The 20,913-nt window shown below is 43.4% G+C and overlaps 1 protein-coding gene across 2 annotated transcripts in view; it reads left to right on the top strand.

Moving 5' to 3' along the window:
* The window catches only part of SNX9 (sorting nexin 9), a 127,678-nt gene that overhangs the window by 61,621 nt on the left and 45,144 nt on the right, over window positions 1–20,913 (top strand). Inside the window, exons 3-5 of one of the 2 annotated variants that reach the window (XM_086708232.1) lie at window positions 505–579; window positions 1,842–1,967; window positions 15,435–15,521. In XM_086708232.1, coding sequence (XP_086564358.1) covers window positions 505–579; window positions 1,842–1,967; window positions 15,435–15,521 — 288 coding nt within the window. The remainder of the gene's footprint in view (window positions 1–504; window positions 580–1,841; window positions 1,968–15,434; window positions 15,522–20,913) is intronic. The other variant, XM_086708233.1, reaches the window with a different exon arrangement.

Genomic DNA, 20,913 nt, shown 5'->3' on the forward strand with positions numbered 1-20,913 from the left:
CTTTTTTTGTCATCATCTGGCAACCCAGATTATTCCCACAGCAGCTCTTTTGAAAAAAGTGTGCAAAGCCCCTTGAGGCCAGACTCTGAACTCACCCCGTATTATTTCCACCTCATTCTGTTGGCCATAGAGGTCACCAAGCACATCACGGCTTCCAGAGGGGGTGGTATCCTTCTGCCTCTTGACAGTCGGAGCTGCGAACCATTTTTATAGTCTGCCACCAACCGATAAATAGAAAGGAATTACGCAATGATGGCATTCTGTTCTGTTGAATGGGCTACTTTGCAATCTTCATTACTTGTTTAATGTTTTCAGATTATATCATTTTCTAAAGTAAAAGAGAAGGCTTGGGAATTTAAAACTTTGAACAGTGTTAGATCGGTGGGAATAAAGAGCTTAACGTTAATTATTTTTTCCTGTATGACAACTCCCGAAGCAAAATTTTGCAGGCAACTCCAACTGTAATCTTGGTCTTTTTTCTTTTCTCTTTTTAAACGTTACTAGGATGTTGGTGGAGGATGGCTAGAAGGAAGAAACAGCAAAGGAGAACGAGGGCTTGTTCCCACAGACTATGTCGAAGTAAGAACTTATTGTCATATAGTAAAACCTGGTCTTTGTCAAACGTCTTTTTATGAATTATGGAAAGTAGCAACTTTATTTTTAATCAGAAAGTTTCCACTGTAAAAGTAATACCTGGTAATTATGTAAAATATGAACGATACATTGAAGTAGAACTAAGAAAAAATATTACCTATAGACCTGTGCTCCAAAGAGTGACTCCATATTTAGATTAAGTTCCTTTTAGGGAGAACAACTTTTAATTACTCTGAATAAATGCCCCTATTTTTCCTGTGTTTATATTGTGTAATAGCTGCTGCTGCCTATAATGCTGTTTACATTACAGAGTTCATTCACAAAGTTTAAAAAGATTTTTTTTTTTTTGAAGTAGTTCTCTTCTCTCTGTGCTGGTTTCGGACATATCTCTTCAGTTCCTTCTCCCCATTTCCATAGACAGAGGGTCTTGGATGAACTAACTTCTGGGACCTATTGCCTGGTTTTAAGCTGTATTCCCATAGATGCCAAGGATAGTGTTACAGCATCTGGGAGGAGCCTCCCTGCCTGGGACACACCCACTCAGCTGACCACCACCCCCCAGCCCACCCTGAGCCAGCCTCCTGGCGCCCCCTGCTGGTTGTCTGTAGGTCACTCAAAATTGAGTCCTGGGAACTGAGCTTGCCTTTCCACTCAGGTGACTGAAACTAAGGTGGCCTGGTGCCCTGGGAGTAAAACTGAACAAGAACAAGGTGCCTATGGTTCCCCTCCAGCAGAGAGGAATAATGCCCTGGGAGGATGTTTACCTGGGCACTGCCTGCAGAATGGGAAGACTGTCTGTTGTTCTGATCGAGAGTTGGGGTGGGGAGTTTTGAACCCTCTGTAGAATCTGATGAAATCTGGGGCCCTTCTCTCGGAAATATGTGCACGTGCGTGTACCCCAACCTCTTCTGTAGAGTTCCACAGGGTTCACGGGTCCCTGGACTCAGTCCACCTGTCTTATACTTATGTTGTGCTTTACCTCGGTGCACTGTGTATTCAGGACTCTAAAAATAAACAAGAATGAGAAAAATCTAAGGATTTAAGTTAGTGCTGGCATTAATTGCATTTTCTAGAACTCTGCATACTTCTAGAAAGGGATGGTTAATACAGATGTTCTGGGGCTTGCTTACCTTTTAAAAATATAAACCCCTTTTCCATAATAGATGACAACTCTTGCTTGCCCTCAGACTCTAACTCTGAGATAACCCTAATCTATGAAAGTAACTGTGGTTCTTTCTAATACTCAGATTTTGCCCAATGATGGAAAAGACCCATTTTCTTGTGGAAATTCAGTGGCTGACCAAGCCTTCCTCGATTCTCTCTCAGCGAGTGCCACTCAGGCCAATTCATCAGCTGCCAACAGTAATAACCAGGTGAGTCTTCCATCATCTGGCTGGACTGAGCACAGCGCATTTGTGAGAGCTTGTGATGCCTCCGAGCCATTGCCATCCCCGGAAAGCATAAACAAAATAGCTGTTAGATGTGTGTGTGGCGTTTCTGTTGGGTATTAACAAAGAACTTGCCTGTTAGGCGGGTTAAACACTGTTTTTAAAGATGATTATAAGAGAGAATGCAGGGTGTTCATTGAGAGTTGCTTTTAAAAGTCTGGCATGATATGAACACGGACCTTGTAAGGTACAAATATCCTCTCAGGTGGGGAAAGAAAAGCAGGGTCCTGTGCTGAGGTGATCTGTGTCAAAACTCCGGCTGAAACAGGAGACGATTTCTCAGACCTTGACATGGTCGTTACACTCTCAGAGCCCCCACGTCTTGTGGACACTACACGTGTAACAGTGGCTGCAAATCCAGCACTTAGCACTCGGTATCTTGTATTGCTTCTAGAAAACTTACAATAGTGGGATGATTTGGGAAAAATACACCGAAATTCTACATTGATTTTAAGGAAAGTTTGACCAGTTCAGGTGACTCTGCCTAGTTATTGTAAAATGATTACCTTGGGCGAGTGTCAGCAAGAACAGTCAGAAGATGGACATCAAAATGTTACCCTTCCTAAATCTTTAGAAGCAACTCGGCTTCAGGGGATGTTATTTCGTGATACTCTTTAACTACAAAAAAGGTTTTGAATTATGTGAAGCCTAATAGTCGTATCACTTGAGAATTATTTGCGTACAGAATGTTTATATTTTAACCTTCCAAGAGAATTTCTCAAAGTGCTATTACCATATGTTAACTGCAGGTTTTACACATTTTTAGATAGCTTTTGATGGACATCCTGAGTTACAACTTAGTCTGACCCAAATACTGAAAATTCAGAGGCAGAGTGATCACCACAGTTGAGCATTTGCCTGTATTTTGTAACTCTGTAATACCTGAGGACCCTGGGCAGTTAAAGACTACGCAAGATAAAATGTGAGACAGTAGTAGTTAGGGGCACCTGGGTGGCTCAGTTGAGTGTCCCACTTGATTTCAGTTCAGGTCATGATCCCGGGGTCGTGGGATCAAGCCCCGTGTTGGGTTCTGTGCTGAGTGCGAAGCCTGCTTAAGATTCTCTCTCCTCCTCCTCCTCCTCCTCCTCCTCCTCCTCCTCCTCCTCCTCCTCCTCCTCCTCCTCCTCCTCCTCCTCCTCCTCTCTTTGCCCCCCTGTCCTGCTTGCACTTTCTCTCTCTCTCTCAACAAAATAAAATAATATTTTTTAAACTGTGAAGCCATGGTAGTTAAACCTTCCTTGAAGTTTCACCAGGGCTTCTCAGCGCGAGCACTGTTGACCTCTGGGGCCTGAGCTTCAGGTTGTGATGTTTAGCAGCACCCCTGGCCTTGATTCACTACATGCCAGTAACATCCCGTTGCCCTCAGTTGTAACAACCAAAATTATCTGCAGATGTTGCCAGACGTCCCCTGGGCGCAAAGTCAACCAGCTGAGTTCACTGAGTTAGACAAAAACATCAGGGAAATGAGTTTGCACTGAGTAAAAGACAACATTTTAATAAAAGGGAATGATGTTCAGATGATCGTAGAATAAATGAAGGAAACAAAAGATGGAAATATTCATCTTATTTTTTTTTAAATTTTTTTAGTGTTGAGAGAGAGAGAGAGAGAGAGAGAGAGAGAGAGAGAGAGAGAGAGAGAGAATATCCCAAGCAGGCTCCTTGCTGTCAGTGCAGAGCTGGACGTGGGGCCCAGACACACAAACCGCAAGACCATGACTGAGCCGAGATCAGAGTCGGATGCTCAACATACTGAGCCACCCAGGCATCCCAGTTCGTCTTATTTTAATTCAAGGACCTACATCAACCATTATCTCAGGATAGGCTGAAGCACTCTGCACACAAAGTTGCAGTCAGGCTCCAGTCTTGTCCTGTTGTGAAATAGCTTCCTCGGTGTTTAAATGTAGCAATACAGACGGATTAGCATAAGTATAAATGTTTTTTCTTCCAGGTTATTTAGAAGAAAATATAACCACCTTTTCGAAGTTGGATTTTACTAATCCGTTCGGACATACTAAATCTAGCCAGATCCTTTGAAAGCAAAGAAAAAGTGAACTGAAACTAGAAGTAACAAAATAAAGCAAGCATGACCATAATTAACTGAGCATTTGGATTTAATTTAAATCAAGTAAAAATATTTTTAATAACCGTCTATGCTTTCGGTTATCTGGGATAGGAAAATAACTTAAATAGGCCAAAATGGTGATGATGTTCATACATACCATGAAAACTGTCCTGACCAAGAAACCAGGCAGCCATTATCAATTAATAGCTTTTAAAACTTTTGCTGTCGCGTTTACTCATTCTTTCATTTTCTGGATGTCAATGAGAAAATACTGTTTTTGTCCCAGGGATGTGCCTCTTGGGATTTTCTAATTACTCTGGCACTGTGTTCTCTCCCAGAGGTCAGTCTTATTTGGAGGACAAGTATGTCAGAGGCGCCGGCTCTCTCTGTCCCCCGGTCAGGCCGTGCAGGGCACGCCCCCTGTCCCCTCCGCACACCGTTCACTTCCGAACCAGCCTCTGTCTGCTGTCCTCGGCACCGATGATTTGAAATTTGGCTTTCTTCCCACACATGCAGATTAAAGCCCTGCATTTAGCTCCTGGTTATCCAACTTTCTGACTGTTGTATCTTTCCTCTAAATCGTGTATCTTTTTTTTTTTTTTTTTAATCTCTCTAAAAGGTTCTATCTGTCTGCAGATCTCCTTGAATAGCTTATTTTGAGCCTGCTATTTTTTAATCTGTCTGACCCTTCCTTGACTTTGTATTCTTAACCTGTCCTACATGTCAGAGTAATTAGTTCATAAATTTGTAATTTAACATGTAAAAAGCACTTCCTTGGGTTTTTCTTAAAACTCCTCATTTCAGGGTGCTTGAGGTACCTTCTGGTTCTAGCTGCTTACTGAGCAGCTGCAGAGGTCATGCAGTCACTGGTGTAGAGGAGAGAACAGGGTACTTTTATCACAATGACCCACTGTGATCTTTTTCTCCCTTTACTAGTTCATGGGGGGGATCCCTTATCTGTAAAACATAGTCCAGTTGTTGGTTGTGGTATAGACTAGGATTGGAAATGTCAGAGGAATATGATGCAGTATTCTTTAAATGTGTTGGGACAATTTAGCTTGGAAAACGGTAAAGGTGTTTATTTTTTAAGTACTTGGAGAGAATATCAATGACATTTTTTCCATAACCTTGGAATATGGCAAGACAGCACAGTGTCTTGCAGCCGTTAAGGAAAGAATGGATGCATTTAAGTAAAAAAGTAATACTAAACTAGAAAAATATTGCCCACATACTACAGAAACCGGCTAATTCTGTTAACATACAAAGAATTCTTGCAAATCTATAGAAATAGATGAACAGCTCAGGAGAAAAAAAAATGAGCAAAGGGTGGGAACAGATTTTTCATTGGAAAAGTAGTACAAACAGCCAATAAATATAGGAAAATACTCATTTTTAGTGTCTGCTATTAAATTAGCAGAGAATTAAAATGTTTTAATACCCCATGTGAGGAAAGGAATATGCCGATAGGCATTCTGCTGCAAAGGTGGGGGAAGGATACATTAACGAAGCCTTTTGGAAGACAGTTTGGTAACATGCATTAATATTTAAAATGCATCTACTCTGTGCCCCAGCAGTTCTGAGTTTACTTCTAGAGCTCCTCTTGGGACTCAGCCACGTGGGCTGCAGATTCACCGTGCGAGGTCCAACATGAGGACGTGGGGACACACACGTCTGACCATAGGGACCTGGCCAGGCAGAGCCCAGAGCGGCCACGTGGTGGGAAGCACGAGTGTGGGTTTAGATGTACAGGTGTGGACGTCTGTTGTTTTTTAAACAATTTCTTTTTTTTTTTTATAAAGTTGATTTATTTTTGAGAGAGAGACAGAGTGTGAGTGGGGGAGGAGCAGAGAGAGAGGGAGACACACAGTCTGAAGCAGCTCCAGGCTCCGAGCAGTCAGCACAGAGCCCGGCGTGGGGCTCAAACTCACGAACCGCAAGATCGTGACCTGAGCCGAGGTCGGCCGCTTAACCGACTGAGCCACCCAGGCGCCCCACATCTGATTCTTTTTTAAAAGCACATCAGTAACGTTATCTTTCCCGTGCTTGAGGACGCACACACCACAGATGCAAATTGTGTGTAGAACATTTATTGAAGCATAACCAGGAAATGAATCGAATTCTCATTGTTTTCTTACTCTAATACAGATCTTAAGGTGGATGAGGACCACTATTGCAGTACCTTTAGAAAAGGAGAATAGTTTCTAGTGGTTCATACTAGTTTTGTTACTAGGGACTTATCTGGTATTTTCCAGCTGCAAGAGCGTTTCATGTGGCAGCTGGGCCACCAGCCGCCATTCAGAGACGTGTGGGGACAGTCGCCCCAGTCTTGGTTTTCACCCAGTGATCAGTGTTTCAGTTACACCATTGCTTTGATTCTGAGAAGCTTCTCACTATAGATCTTTACAAACCTCGGAGGTGGCTGCTTCTGTGGAGTATTTACTTTTGAGAAATTAATGGGAAGTTTTGTACTTAATTTTTTAAGTTTTTTTTATTATTATTTGTTTTGAGGGGGAGGGGCAGAGAGGGAGAGAGAATCCCAAGCAGGCTCTGCGCGAGTCAGCGCAGAGCCCAACGTGGGGCTTGAACCCACGAACTGTGAGATCACGACCTGAGCTGAAATCAAGAGTCAGACGCTTAACCTACAGAGCCACCCAGACGCCCCTGTACTTTCTGAAGAAGAACAATAGGGATTACACGTGAATTAAAAGTTCTGTGAAACTAGATGTTTCATCTGAAGCCTTTGACTTGAGAGGTTTATTTTTCTATCTTGAAAAACTGGCAAGATCCACATCCCTGGGATGAACTGCTTCTGTCTTTACCACACCGCCTCCCAGTTCCCCATGAATCTGTCTTCCTGTTGCCGGGTTCCTCATCCCCTGCCACCAGCACCGTCCCCAGGGTGGGGTGGCGTAGTGGGAAGCACCAGAGCCTTGCCACCAGACCTGAATGTGACGCGGTGTGAGCTGTGGCTTCCGGAATTGCAGGATTAGGCCCCTTGTAGAAAGTGGTTTCATACACGGAAGACATTTAATAAATTCTTTGCCTCTTTTCTCACCTCTTCCCTTTTCCAGGGGTGTTCTCATGCATCTGCCCTGGTTTCTTCCAACCTCTCCCTCTCCTGCCACGTGGATGTTCCCCTATGCCTGTCTCCAGTCTCGAATTTTCTCTTCAGTTTGCTCATTTTCCGGCTTCTTGTTGAACGTCTCTGTTCGCCTATCCCTTCTGTGTCTCAGAGCATGAGCACAATCGCTCATTTCCCCACAGAAGTAGTTTCTCTTTCTCCCTTTCCCATTTCCTTTCTCTGACATGCTCCTACTGCCCTTCTTCCATAACACCCTAGCCGAGTGCCGTTGGCAGCCACAGTTACTGACGGGAGGGCCCTGCATCCTTTAGATGGGCAAGGGCAGGAAAAACCCTCGCTTTTAATCCCAGGCCTCATACTTCCGTGAGACTTAGGTAAGTTTCTTCCCTTCCATGCCTCCATTTCCTCATCTGGGAAGCCTCGTACGATTGTAGGAATGAGTAAATGGAGAGCTGCTTCTCAAGTGTGTAATGTAGTACTTGATAGAGATTTAATAATTGTTCATGACAGTATCTTACACACCACTGCCTCTACGATAAGATGATTAAGTGTTTCGGTTCTTTGCTCAAGAAACTGTAGGGGCTCCCCCATCGCCTCCTGAACCAAGTGACCCCTTCTGCGCATCGAGAGAGATCCGTCGAGCAGGTAGCCACTACCCTGTCAGAGTGGGACAGGTGGACACTGAACAATGCATGGTAGGGAACTTGTGTAAGAAAAGCATCTGAACTTGAGGTGCGACCAGACTTTTTCCAACCTGTTATGTTTGTCTGATGCCTCCACATGGCCCCATCCTTACTTTGTCCTTATGATAGTCTCCAGCCAAACTGGCCCTTCTCCAGATAGACCCCATGCTGTCCCACCTTCTCTTTGTATCTTTTGCTTTTGCCTCCAGGAATGATAGAATGACTCCTTCCATCTTTCAAGTCTGCCCAGCCCCCAAGGTTAGGTTCAAATATCATGTCCTTTATGAAGCCTCTTTTTTTTTTTTTTTTGTCTTTCATTCTCTCTTCTTGATTCCCTCTGTGCTATTTGTGATTCTTAATCACAGATTATATTACTTAATTATAAACTTGCGAGCTTGGTGAGAAGCAGAGATTTTGTCTTATTTTTTCTATTCCCATAACCTCTCTGAGGCCTTGCACCATAATACGGTTCTCTACAAATGTGGGAGTGATTTTTTGGTTCATTTGTCAATACAGCAAAAAGTTTTTTTTTTTTTTATTTAAAAAAAAATTTTTTTTTCAACGTTTATTTATTTTTGGGACAGAGAGAGACAGAGCATGAACGGGGGAGGGGCAGAGAGAGAGGGAGACACAGAATCGGAAACAGGCTCCAGGCTCCGAGCCATCAGCCCAGAGCCCGACGCGGGGCTCGAACTCACGGACCGCGAGATCGTGACCTGGCTGAAGTCGGACGCTTAACCGACTGCGCCACCCAGGCGCCCCTACAGCAAAAAGTATTTTACAGGGGCGCCTGGGCGGCTCAGTCGGTTAAGCATCCAACTCTCGATTTCAGCTCAGGTCATGATCCCCTGGTTCAGGAGCTCGAGCCCTGTGTCGGGCTCGGCACTGACAACGCGGAGCCTGCTTGGGATTCTGTCTCTCCCTCTCTGCCTGCCCCTCCCCTGCACTCTCACGCACACACGCTTTCTCTCTCTCTCAAAAATAAGTAAATGAACAATTTTTTTAAAAGGGTATTTTACAATGGAAAATGTTATGAGATTGACTGAGTCCAACCCGAATTCTCTCCAGGGAGGTTTGTGTTCTCAACATTGACTGGGGGACTGGGAGCCACCATAGCCCCTCATTCTAACACCGACCGGTTTTCCCAGTCAGAAGTAGCTTGTTCTCCTACAGGAGACCCACTGCGATTGTTAAGTATCTTTTAACCATTTGGATATTAAACACATGCTCAACGTTAAGTGGGTATTTAGGGAAATGACCTCTTTTTATTCAGAGATTTTCAGTGTAATGATATTTGTTATGAAGGGTTTTTTTGTCGGTTAAGGGATAAGGAAGACCATAGTAATTTTATGTTGGAACTACATTTCCCTTTCTCATTCCACCCCCCCCTCCCACCCCCAAACCCATGCTTAGGCCATTTTAAGGCCATTTTGTAGACCATTTAAAAATAAATCAGCAAAAGAAAATGTCACATGGGTATGAAGTTTGCTTATTATTTCATTACCTCAGATGAGATCTGTAATGCCATAGACTTCTCATAATTCTTATTGAGATTTCCTCTTTACAAAACCCTATTGGAAAGGTTCTCTCTGTCTCCCCACCCCCATGTGAATTCTTTTTAGTTGCTTACAGAGCTTTGTAAGGAAGGTTGTATACACCTATTTAAAGGATCTCTTGACATTTCTCCCCAAAACTGCATTAGGCTAGTGATACTAATTTTCCATGCTTTATTGATCACGGATCCTTGCTTTATATAAGACAGCTTTATGCACCTAGGGAACCTTTCCAAAACTACGTGCTGTCAGGGGCGCCTGAGTGGCTCAGTCACGTAAGCATCTGACTCTTGGTTTCAGCTTAGATCATGATCTCATGGTTCATGAGACCGAGCCCCACGTCTGGCTCCATGCTGAGCATGGAGCTTGCTTGGGACTCTCTCCCTCCTGCTCTCTCTACCCCTCTCCTGCTTGTTTCTCTCTCTCTCTCTCTCTCTCTCTCTTTCATAAATAAACGCTAAAAAAATCAAAATAAAATGCTTAAAAAAAAAGTACATGCTATGAAATTCATTGTTTAGGGTGGTTTGTCGTTGTTTGCTTTCGTCTAATAGGAAACAAATGACAGAAGCAAAGGGTTTGTTTCGTTTTGTTTTTTACCTTAAAACAGCTCTGGTGAAGGGCCAGTGAGCATTGTTCTAGCACGGCCCATCATCACAAGTGTCCCTAAGCCTGTCCTGCATGGACTGTTGTTAGATCCATCTGGAGGTTACTCGTAGCCTCATCCTATTTGGGACATAAAGCTACCGATATTACTTAAGACTTCGTGCTGACGAAGTAAGTAAACTCTCTAAACTAATACAAATATCCCCATTTCTTTTGTGTGTGTGTGTGTGGTTTTTTTTTTTTTTTTTAATGTTTTATTTATTTTGAGAGAGAGCAAGCGAGCACAAGCAGGGGAGGCACAGAGAGGGAGAGAGAGAATCTCTCTCTGCACTGTCAGCATAGAGCCCCATGTGGGGCTCAACTTCACGAACCGTGAGATTATGACCAGAGCTGAAATCAAGGGTCAGATGCTTAACCGACCAAGCCACTCAGGCACCCCCCAGATGTCCCCATTTCTTAATGTGAATTGTACTGTTTTAACATTCTGTATTTAAAAAATAAATATCTGGAATTGACATCTGTGGGTTCAGAATATGAATTAACAAAGGGCTTGTTAAACCAGTTGTACTTTTTGGGTCATTTGCAGTTAGTGCAAATGGATTTCATCGGTTCTTGTGATCTAGACTCATTCTTAAAAGAAGGTACAAGTTTTACATTCTGACCAGTGGTTTTGTGAAGTTAGTCGAGGTTTATCTGAATTAGATGAATTACAATTAGGTAATTTCCTCTGAGCAAAAGAGCTATAAACAAGAAAACAGGAAATTTTTCAAATTCTTAAACATTCCAAGTAGAAATGGCTAGGCTCTTTACATAAGAGATTTTGTACCACCTGTAGGTTCTTTTGAGAAAAAGAGTTAAATTGTTGTCAGAAACTATTGAAATGTTCTTGGGCGTAGAAATCACAGTCTTTGCTTTCTGTTCCCTTTTCCTGACACAGTTGGCACACAGTCATTACAATCTGATGAAGGAGAAAATGTCAGGTAAAGACTTTAGTACCTTGGTCAAGCAGATGAGTTACAAAAACGAAAGAAGAAAAACTATAATAAGCCTCAACCTTCACAGAGCAGGCAACTTTCTTTTCATTTTTTGTTCCTTATCCCTGGACAAAGTCTTGCCCTGGACGTTTCTAGTTACAGAATTCCTTCCTTCCATCTTCCCTTCCAAGCAGGAGACCATGTATGAGGGGAGAGTGGAATGATAAGTTAGGGCAGGGTAGGCCAGCTGACAACAGAGTGTGTGAGCATGTGAGGGAGGCACAGCGAGAAATCCCGTGTGTGGTGTTACGGGAGCCCTGGAATGCTTCCACTGTCTCTGCTCCAAGGTAACAACAAGAAGGGCAGTGAGCCCGTGATTCAGGACTCCTCTTACCTGGCAGGCTTCTCAGACTGAGTGGTCTACTCTGACCTGTATTGATTGAGCGTCTCCTGTAAGGAACCAGGTGGGCAGCCAGAGCGGTGACCATGAATTGACTTCTGTCGAGCCATCGTATGTCCTTTGTACTCTTGTTTGCTGGTTTGGTAGAGAGCCAGATAGAAAGCAACCTTAATGAGCTAAATGGGTAAGGGGCATTAAGGAATCTACTGAAATCACTGCTTCACTATATACTAACTAATTTGGATGTAAATTTTAAAAAATAAAAAATAAAGTTAAATCAAAAAAAAAAAAAGAAACTACAAACCTACAATTACCAACTGGGAGTATATCACTTAATTTTTATATTTACAAAATGCTACAGTTTATTTTTCTCAAATTGTTTCAAATTATCAAGAAACTAATAAATGAATACTATAAAAATGCAAAAAAAAAAAAAAAAAGCAACCTTAATGAAAGACATGTTCTCTTTTTCATTAATCCTCAGACCTAAATCACTCTCAGTATCCAACCTAGTTTCAGAGGACACAGAAACAGTGGCATCATTGCCCTTCTCTGCATCTTGTCCCTGCTGTTCCCATATGGATGCTGTTGTGATATGTGCAGTGAAGGTTGTCCTTCTCACACCACATCTTGTCTGCTTGCTGGGAGACCAGTGAATGAGTCAGATCCCAGCACCCACACAAGTCCTTGCCCTATTGTCAGAAGTAGGAGTTTTCTTCTTACTGGTCCAGGTCCCCTCAAGATGTCATATAGAAGAAAATACAGCGAAATACAACAAAACCAGAACTTCTCATTTTGCGGTCAGTGGTTGCAGACTGGTGTTTTTATTTTCTTTAAAAATACTTTTTTAAAAATAACCTTTTATCATTATAGAAGCAGTACATAAACACTGTAGAGAATTGGAAAATTCAGGCTAGCAAAAAGAAAAACGTCACATCCACGCCATGCATGACTACCGTTTACACCTTGGTGCATACCTTATTTTCCCTGCGTGAGCATGGTTACCCACGTGCTTACCTGGATGAGACACATTGAGTACCTGCTGTTTGTAACCTTTTTTTTTTTTTTTTTTTTTTAATTTTTTTTTTTTCAACGTTTATTTATTTTTGGGACAGAGAGAGACAGAGCATGAACGGGGGAGGGGCAGAGAGAGAGGGAGACACAGAATCGGAAACAGGCTCCAGGCTCCGAGCCATCGGCCCAGAGCCTGACGCGGGGCTCGAACTCACGGACCGCGAGATCGTGACCTGGCTGAAGTCGGACGCTTAACCGACTGCGCCACCCAGGCGCCCCTGTTTGTAACCTTTTAAAGGTTGACGATCCTTTCCTTTTCAGTAAATTTTCATCGGCCATAATATCCAGACCACTTTTAATTTTCCCAGCAGCCCCCAGAATGTCCTTTACAGCTCGTTTATGAACTGGTGTTCAGTGTAGGACCAAGCGTTATGTCTGGTTATGTCCATTATGTCCCTCACATGTGTCCTTTCTTTCCAGCACAATCCCTACTTTTTTATTCTGACTTAGTTTTACTGTAGAATTCCAGTCTTTTGGATTTGTCACATTGTTCCTTTGGTGTCCTTCAAGTTCTTCCTCTATCCTCTGTACTTCTTACAAATTGGAAGTTGTACCTAAAGGCTCAGTGGATTCAAACTGAACATTTGAGACAAGAATATACCATAGGGATATCCTATATTCATGCTATATCGCATCAGAAGACGTAGTGTCTGGTCATTGATCACAATGACCTTGGGTCAAGTTGATGACAGTCTTGTGCTTCCACTGTCTAGTTATATTGTTTCCTTGTGACCAGAAGGTCATCTGTCTGGTATTAATTCAGTGCTGGTAACCATTCTCCTATTTGTTTACCACCAATGATAAGCCTTGCCTGAATCAGTCAGGCTGTTTCTCCCACACTGTGAGAGGTGACTTTCTTCTGTAAAATAGCTCTTTTCCTTTACCAGTTGGAGCTAGTTAGCTACCTTGGGAAACAATTTCTGCTGGAATTAGGTATAGATATCTAGTTCCTTCCCTTTAACTCCCAGTTTTCCAGGTAAGAAGTTGTTTTAATAGCTGCCTCAAGTAGTGACAAATGAGTTTTCCCATCTTTATTTATTTATTTATTTTTGGTATTGTTGTGGACCCAGCAGTTTACATTGATTCAATGTATTTCCACCAGAGTGGGTTTTTCTTTTTTAGGCTTATAGCTGTCACCCTTTGGAAGCCCGTTCAAAATGTTTCCTCTAGCTCATCGATATCTGGAAGCTTTCTTGCCTTTAAATATTGCCAGTTCTGTTATCTGTGTCATTACTGGGTCAGCTTTGATTGATTGGTCTTTCTCTTATCTATGGTTCATATTTTTCTGCTGCTTTTCATGCCTGGTGATTTTTTTTTTTTTTTTATTGGAAGCCAGACCTTGTGATTTTCACCTTGTTATATGCTGGATATTTTTGTATTCCCATAAATATTTTTGGGTCTTGTTCTGGTATACAGTTAAGTTACTTAGAAATAGTTTAATCCTGTCACATTATTTTTAAGCTTTTTGAAGTGGGACCAGAGCAACGTTTAATCTAGGGGTATTTTTGCCTGTCCACTGAGGCAAACCCTTCTTAGTAGTGTACCCGATGCCCTGTGACTCGTGAGGTTTTCCACTCTGGCCGGCGAGAACCATCTGATGTGAGAGATTGACACTTCATCCTTGCGTGTGGTCCACTGCCTAGTATGAGCCCAGGGCCCAGGTCCGCAGATGGTTCTCTGTGCAGCTCTTTTCCTCTTTGGCCCTCCGCTCCAGGCTGCCAGTTCTGTCTTCTCAATTCACAGAGACCACTGGTCTTTGTGTGGGTTCTTCATCCCTAATCCGTGGCTTAGAAAGTCTCTCTAGGCAGGATCAGGTCCTTTATTGTCTGATGCCCAATGATTGGAAAACCGCTTCATATATTTTGTATTTTTTTAAATAGTTTTAGTTTTGGGGCGCCTGGGTGGTGCAGTCGGTTAAGCGTCCGACTTCAGCCAGGTCACGATCTCGCGGTCCAGGAGTTCGAGCCCCGCGTCAGGCTCTGGGCTGATGGCTTGGAGCCTGGAGCCTGTTTCCGATTCTGTGTCTCCCTCTCTCCTGCCCCTCCCCCGTTCATGCTCTGTCTCTCTCTGTCCCAAAAATAAATAAACATTGAAAAAAAAATTTTTTTTAATAAAATAAATAAATAAATAGTTTTAGTTTTAAGTGGAAAACTGGATCATCTTGATGGCCTCCTTTGTATTAATTGATTTCCAAAGTCAAGTTTATCTGTATCTATAAAATGGAAATAATACCACCACTTACTTAACAAGAGAGTCCTACCTGGAGAGTGAAAAGTGCATTCTCGTAGCACCACGTGAACGTTCTGGTAATGACTTCCCTACTGGATAGTTGCACAGTGGGCTCAAAGCCTGGACACTGGGCTCCGCAGTTGTCCTCTTGACAACGATGCCAGTTTGGGCGTCGAGTAGCTTCATGGGAGCGGATCTGTTATGTGTTCCCACAACGACGCTGCGTACTGAGCCAGGAGTGCGCACCGGAGACCTTTGCTCCTGCGTTCAAGGGTTCTGTGCTCTCACCTGGGCTTGCTGGGTTCCATCGTGACTCTGCAGTTCCTTGGTTGTCAGCCGGGTGGCTTCGCTCATCTCACGTGTCTGGTGGCTTTGAAAGCACTAGCTCGGCATCTTGACGTTTTTAACAGCTTGACTTTGCATTTCCTCTGGGGTTTTTCTCGTCGGCTGTATGACCCGCATGCTATTTGTTCCGTTCCTTCTGTGCTGCTTCTGCTTATTTTTAGTGCTTTAGTAATACCGCGATAGGACAACAGTCTCTAGAATATGCACTGAAGACAACCCACTAATACACAGTTGGGGCTTTGCTTTTTTGCATGGAATGTCTGGGAATGAGCAGCATGCTAGAATTTTGTGGTGAACTTAGCCTTGCCATGAATTTGCTGTTTCTAGTTAGAAGCTTGGGTGTGCTCTTTCTTTGCCCCGTTTACTGAGCACTTCTTTTGTTTTAAGGTGGATATTTTGGCTCAGATTGGTTGTATTGAAAGTCTCAGCCAGTCACCACCTTCTTCATCTTCTCCTTCTCCTACCATAAATAAGGTAAAATTCAAGCTTGAATGCAAGAGGAAATAAACATTTAAAACCTCATGACGTAACCCTTTTCCCCAGGTGAGGCGATGGTTGTAGGTGAAGTATCTCACCGAGGGCCGTCTTGGGGCGTGGAGACGTAGGGCGTGGGCTAGGTGGGAACAGGAGGAGCAGCGGGGCTGTGCCCCTAGGACAGCTGGTCACTGAGACTTGACCGATGATCTATTCCAGGGGCAGCAAGCGCCAGTGAGGGGTTCTCAGTCACGTGGTTGGCGGCGTTAGGGGGTGTTTGGTACCATAAAGGGTGGACAAGGAAGAGGATGAAGACCTTGCCCCGCAGAGGGAGAGAAGGAGGAAAGCCAGAAGAAAGGAAGGAAGAGGCAGCCCTGCGTTTGAAGCCTTGGCTCAGGAGCAGAACGGGTTGTTTTGGCCAAATGCCTGCGGTCGGGGGTTATTGGGATTGGAGGCAAAAAAGTCAGAGGCCGCAGGGTCATTAAGCCACGTCTTCGTGGCCAGGTTGTTTGTTCCAGGAGGGGTTGGACTTGGAAGGCTGTGGCATCTAGCACCCAGAAAATGTTTGTGCCGAGCACCCCAAGAATTAAGAGCTGCTGTTGAACTTTTTGGTGAACGGTTTGTCTTCTTCCTCTTTCATTTATGTACCTGAAGCCAACGGATCAATAGTGAGAATAGAAAATACCTTAAGTGGCTGTTATCCCCTCTGAGGGGATGTGCCCCTGAGGCACGATCTGGCAATGAAACCATTGGAAATGCAACTTCCCATCTTTTCCTCTAAAGCGCATGCTAACAGGTGAACCATTCACATGGCGTTTACTCAGCGAATTGCCAGTCTTCATTCTTTTCTATATATTCTAGCTGAGCTGCCATGTAATAAGGTAACCTCTACTGAGCGCATACCATGGACCAGGTTTTGTGTTATGTGCTCTGTGTGCATCGTTTCATTGAATCCTTTCAAAGCCCCCGTGACGAAGTTCATGTTATTATATCTATTGTATAAGCATGGAAACAAAGAGAGATCATGTAAGTTGCCCAAGTTCATACAGCTGGTACGTGGTAAAGCTGGGCTTCAAACCTAGACAGCTCTCAAAGCCTAAGATCTTAACCGCTATACCCACAAGAAATAGATTCCTACAGTTTCATTAAGGGATTTAAAACTCCCTTAAATGGACCAGTATTGGGGCACCTGGGTGGCTCAGTCAGTTGGGCTTCTGACTTCAGCTCAGGTCATGATCTCACAGCTCATGAATTCAAGCTGCGCACCAGGCTCTGTGCTGACAGCTCGGAGCCTGCAGCCTGCTTCAGATTCTGTCTCTGTCCCTCTCTGCCCCTACCCCATTTGTGCTCTGTCTCTCTCAAAATAAATAAACATTAAAACAAAAACCAGTATTCTTATCCTTGCCCCTTTTTACCCCATATTATTTATTTGGAAGATGCCCAGCTTTCCTCTGGTGATCACATCCTGAACGCCCATCACTACTCACCCCTGCCTGGCCATTGTGACTCCATTTTATGGTCCTTCTGGCTCTGTCAGCTACAAGCCAGTCTGCTTTCTTAAGAAACTTACCTAACCTTCCAGTGGATACATTTAAATGTCTCATGACATAAGGCCAATATAAATGGATTTCTCCACTTGTCTTATGAGGATAAGGTACCTGTTAAATTTAGATCAGCAAATATGTTGAGTACATTGCTCCTGGCCATAAGAAGCATTTTTTTTTTTAATTTTTTTTTCAACGTTTATTTATTTTGGGGACAGAGAGAGACAGAGCATGAACGGGGGAGGGGCAGAGAGAGAGGGAGACACAGAATCGGAAGCAGGCTCCAGGCTCTGGGCCATCAGCCCAGAGCCCGACGCGGGGCTCGAACTCACGGACCGCGAGATCGTGACCTGGCTGAAGTCGGACGCTTAACCGACTGCGCCACCCAGGCGCCCCAAGAAGCATTTTAATTTCATTGGAGTGGGGGCTGGGAGAGCATCAGACATATCAGCCAGTTCTAGTGCAAGGCAGATTAAAATGTGTTCATGATAGAGATTCAGGCAAACATGCTTTGGGAGCGTGCTAATTAACAAATAATTTATTGAGAACTTACTACATGCCAGGCCCCATGTTTATAGGCAACAGGAGATCACTAGTGGCCCTGAGGGACACAGCCCTTCTCTGGATCCCCTGCATACACCCTACTGGAATTCAGAAGGCAGAATGATTATGTGAACAAATTTTGTGTGTTGGATTTTCCAGCATTTTGTTAAAAGTTCACGCATAGAAAAGTTAAATGAATTTCATAGTGAATAATCATGTTTTCACCTTTTAGATTTTACCATTAACATTTTACTATTCTTGCTTTATCAAACACACGTGCCCACCCCTTTGTCCACCTATGCCTGTCTGTCTTCCAACTTTTCTGCAGTGGGCTGATAACTGCATTTATAACTCGGAAGGTGTTGCTATTTTAAGAGTATGGTAGTGTCACGTGCTGAGAATTATTCATCCTGTGATCAACCACAGCAGGTTGTTTTCCTTGAAAAGACTGAAGTCACTGAACATAAGGGAAATCTGATTTCCTTCTTTGTGAAAAAAAAAATGATAATGTTATGAAGATTAGGTGTCTGCCAAGAATAATACGTATTTGCTACAAATGATCAAGAACGTCATGTATTTTTTGAAAAGCCAGTGACAAAAGCATTAAAAAAAAACATATTAACCACTTTAAGTTAAAAAAAATTTTTTTGTGAGTTTTTGCCACTTTATGTAAGACATTTTGAGAATCTTTTGGGGGAAATGTTTTTGTTTTTGTTTTTGTTTTTTAAAGACAGGCCTTGGGATATGGGTGGCTCAGTTGGTTAAACGCCGACTCCTGATTCCGGCTCAAGTCATGATCTCAAGGTTCATTAGATAGAGGTCCTAGTGGGGCTCTGTGCTGACAGTGCAGAGCCTACTTGGGAGTCTCTCTCTCTCTCTCTCTCTCCGTCTCTCTCTGCCCCTCCACTGCTTGTGCTGTCTCAAAATAAATAAAATACATTAAAAAACATTTTTTTTTTAAATTTTTTTTTTCAACGTTTATTTATTTTTGGGACAGAGAGAGACAGAGCATGAACGGGGGAGGGGCAGAGAGAGAGGGGGACACAGAATCAGAAACAGGCTCCAGGCTCTGAGCCATCAGCCCAGAGCCCGACGCGGGGCTCGAACTCACGGACCGCAAGATCGTGACCTGGCTGAAGTCGGACGCTTAACCGACTGCGCCACCCAGGCGCCCCAAAACATTTTTTAAAAAAAAGGCATTATGCCCATGAATTACTACAGGGAGTGAGCAACTGATATGAAATAACTCCAGTAGAAGACTGACTTTGGTAGAATGTGAGGCCAGCAGGCTCTGAGGCCGGGGTCGTACATGGGCCAGGACTTTGACATAATTTGGGAAGCTGAGGAAGAAGGCTTTGTATGCAGATAGAGAGTATAGCGTGAGCGGAGGCGAGAGTGCAGGGAAGCTTGGGAACCTGAAGGTCGAAGGATAAAGCAGGTCAGTGGTGAGTAATGAGAATGGGGTTGCGACCAAGGAAAAGTTAAGTCCTGACTGACGGACTAAGGAGCTTGGAATTTACTCCCTGGGCAGAGAGAACTAATGAGGTGTTCTTAATCTTGTGGTTGACAGAGTCGGGAGGTGTTTGGTACCATAAAGAGCAGGGGAGGTATGACCCAGCAATAGCACTGCTAGGAATTGACCCAAGGGATACAGGAGTGCTGATGCATAGGGGCACTTGTACCCCAATGTTTATAGCAGCACTTTCAACAGTAGCCAAATTATGGAAAGCGCTTACATGTTCATCAACTGATGAATGGATAAAGAAGTTGTGGTTTATATATACAATGGAATACTACTTGGCAATGAGGAAGAATGAAATCCTGCCATTTGCAGCAACGTGGATGGAACTGGAGGGCATTATGCTAAGTGAAACAAGCCAGGCAGAGAACGTCAGATACCATATGTTTTCACTCATATGTGGATCTTGAGAAACTTAACAGAAGACCATGGGAGAAGGGAAGGGGAAAAAAAAGAGTTCCGGAGAGGGAGGAAGGCAAACCATAAGAGACTCTTAAAAACTGAGAACAAACTGAGGGTTGATGGGGGTGGGAGGGAGGGGAGGGTGGGTGATGGGCATTGAGGAGGGCACCTGTTGGGATGAGCACTGGGTGTTGTATGGAAACCAGTTTGACAATAAATTTCATATTAAAAAAAAATCAGTCTCCAAGGCATATCTAATAGAAGAGTCTTGGATATGATACACATTTCTCTCTCAGGAGACAAAACACACTCTTGCTGGCACAGAAGCCTCACTGTTGCATCTTCGTCCGTATACTGGGAATAGTAATACTTGTCATTAGGATTAATAGGTATAATATTCATAAAAAAAAAAAAAAGCAGGGGAGGAAGAGGATAAAGACCTTGCCACGCAGGAGAGAGGGAAGGAAGGCAGGAAGAAAGAGAAGAGGCAGAAGGTTTGAAACCTCGGGTCAGGAGCAGGATGGGTTGTTTGGCCAAATGCCTGTGGTTGGGGGACCCAAGGGGTGTTGGCGATTGAAAGCAGAGACGTCAGAGGACAAAGCGTGGGAAGGTGGGTTCAGAGAAAGATAGAGGCAGACTGTGTGGTATTAGAGGAGGAGCCTGGCGGTCAGTACCGGTCATCTGAGAGACAGAGAAGTCCGTGATTGAAGCTGGAAAGATTTCCAGTGGGCCAGGTTTTGAAAGATTTATCAGCAGGAGTCACCTTGAAACAGGAAGAGGGAATGTCAGGAAAAATAACAGAGAACAAAGCTAAACAGTTACTAGATTTGCCGACAAGGATTTCACAACACAGGTAGGAGCTAAGATCATCATATGGAACCAAATGATAGATTACTCCAAGCAGTTTATACACAAAGTAGTTTTATATATTTTGGCCATGATTAAACTTTTTAAACATTTCATTGATTTGTTTTTTAATGAAAGCGTAATTAGCGTAAAGTGTTGTTTTAGTGTCGGGTGTACAGTATAATGATTCAGCAATTCTGTATGTTTCCAGTGCTCCTCGTAAGTGACCTCTTGATCCCCTTTACCTCCTGCACCCATCCTCCCCCCCCCCCCCCACCTCCCCTCTGGTGATGATCAGTTCTTTGTACTTCGGAGTCGGTTTTTTTGTTTGATTTTTTCCCCCTCTGTTCATTGTTTTTTTTTGTTGTTTTTGTTCCCTTAAATTCCACATATGAGTAAATTCATACAGTATTTGTCTTTCTCTGACTGACTTATCTCACTTGGCATTATACTTTCTAGGTCCATCCATGTTGTTCAGATGGCAAGATCATTCTTTTTTATGGCTGAGTAATATTCTCGTGTGTGTGTGTGTGTGTGT

The sequence above is a fragment of the Puma concolor genome, chromosome B2 (assembly GCF_028749965.1).
Source record: "Puma concolor isolate L17-30 chromosome B2, mPumCon1.1.hap2, whole genome shotgun sequence".
In the NCBI taxonomy this organism is placed as follows: domain Eukaryota; kingdom Metazoa; phylum Chordata; class Mammalia; order Carnivora; family Felidae; genus Puma; species Puma concolor.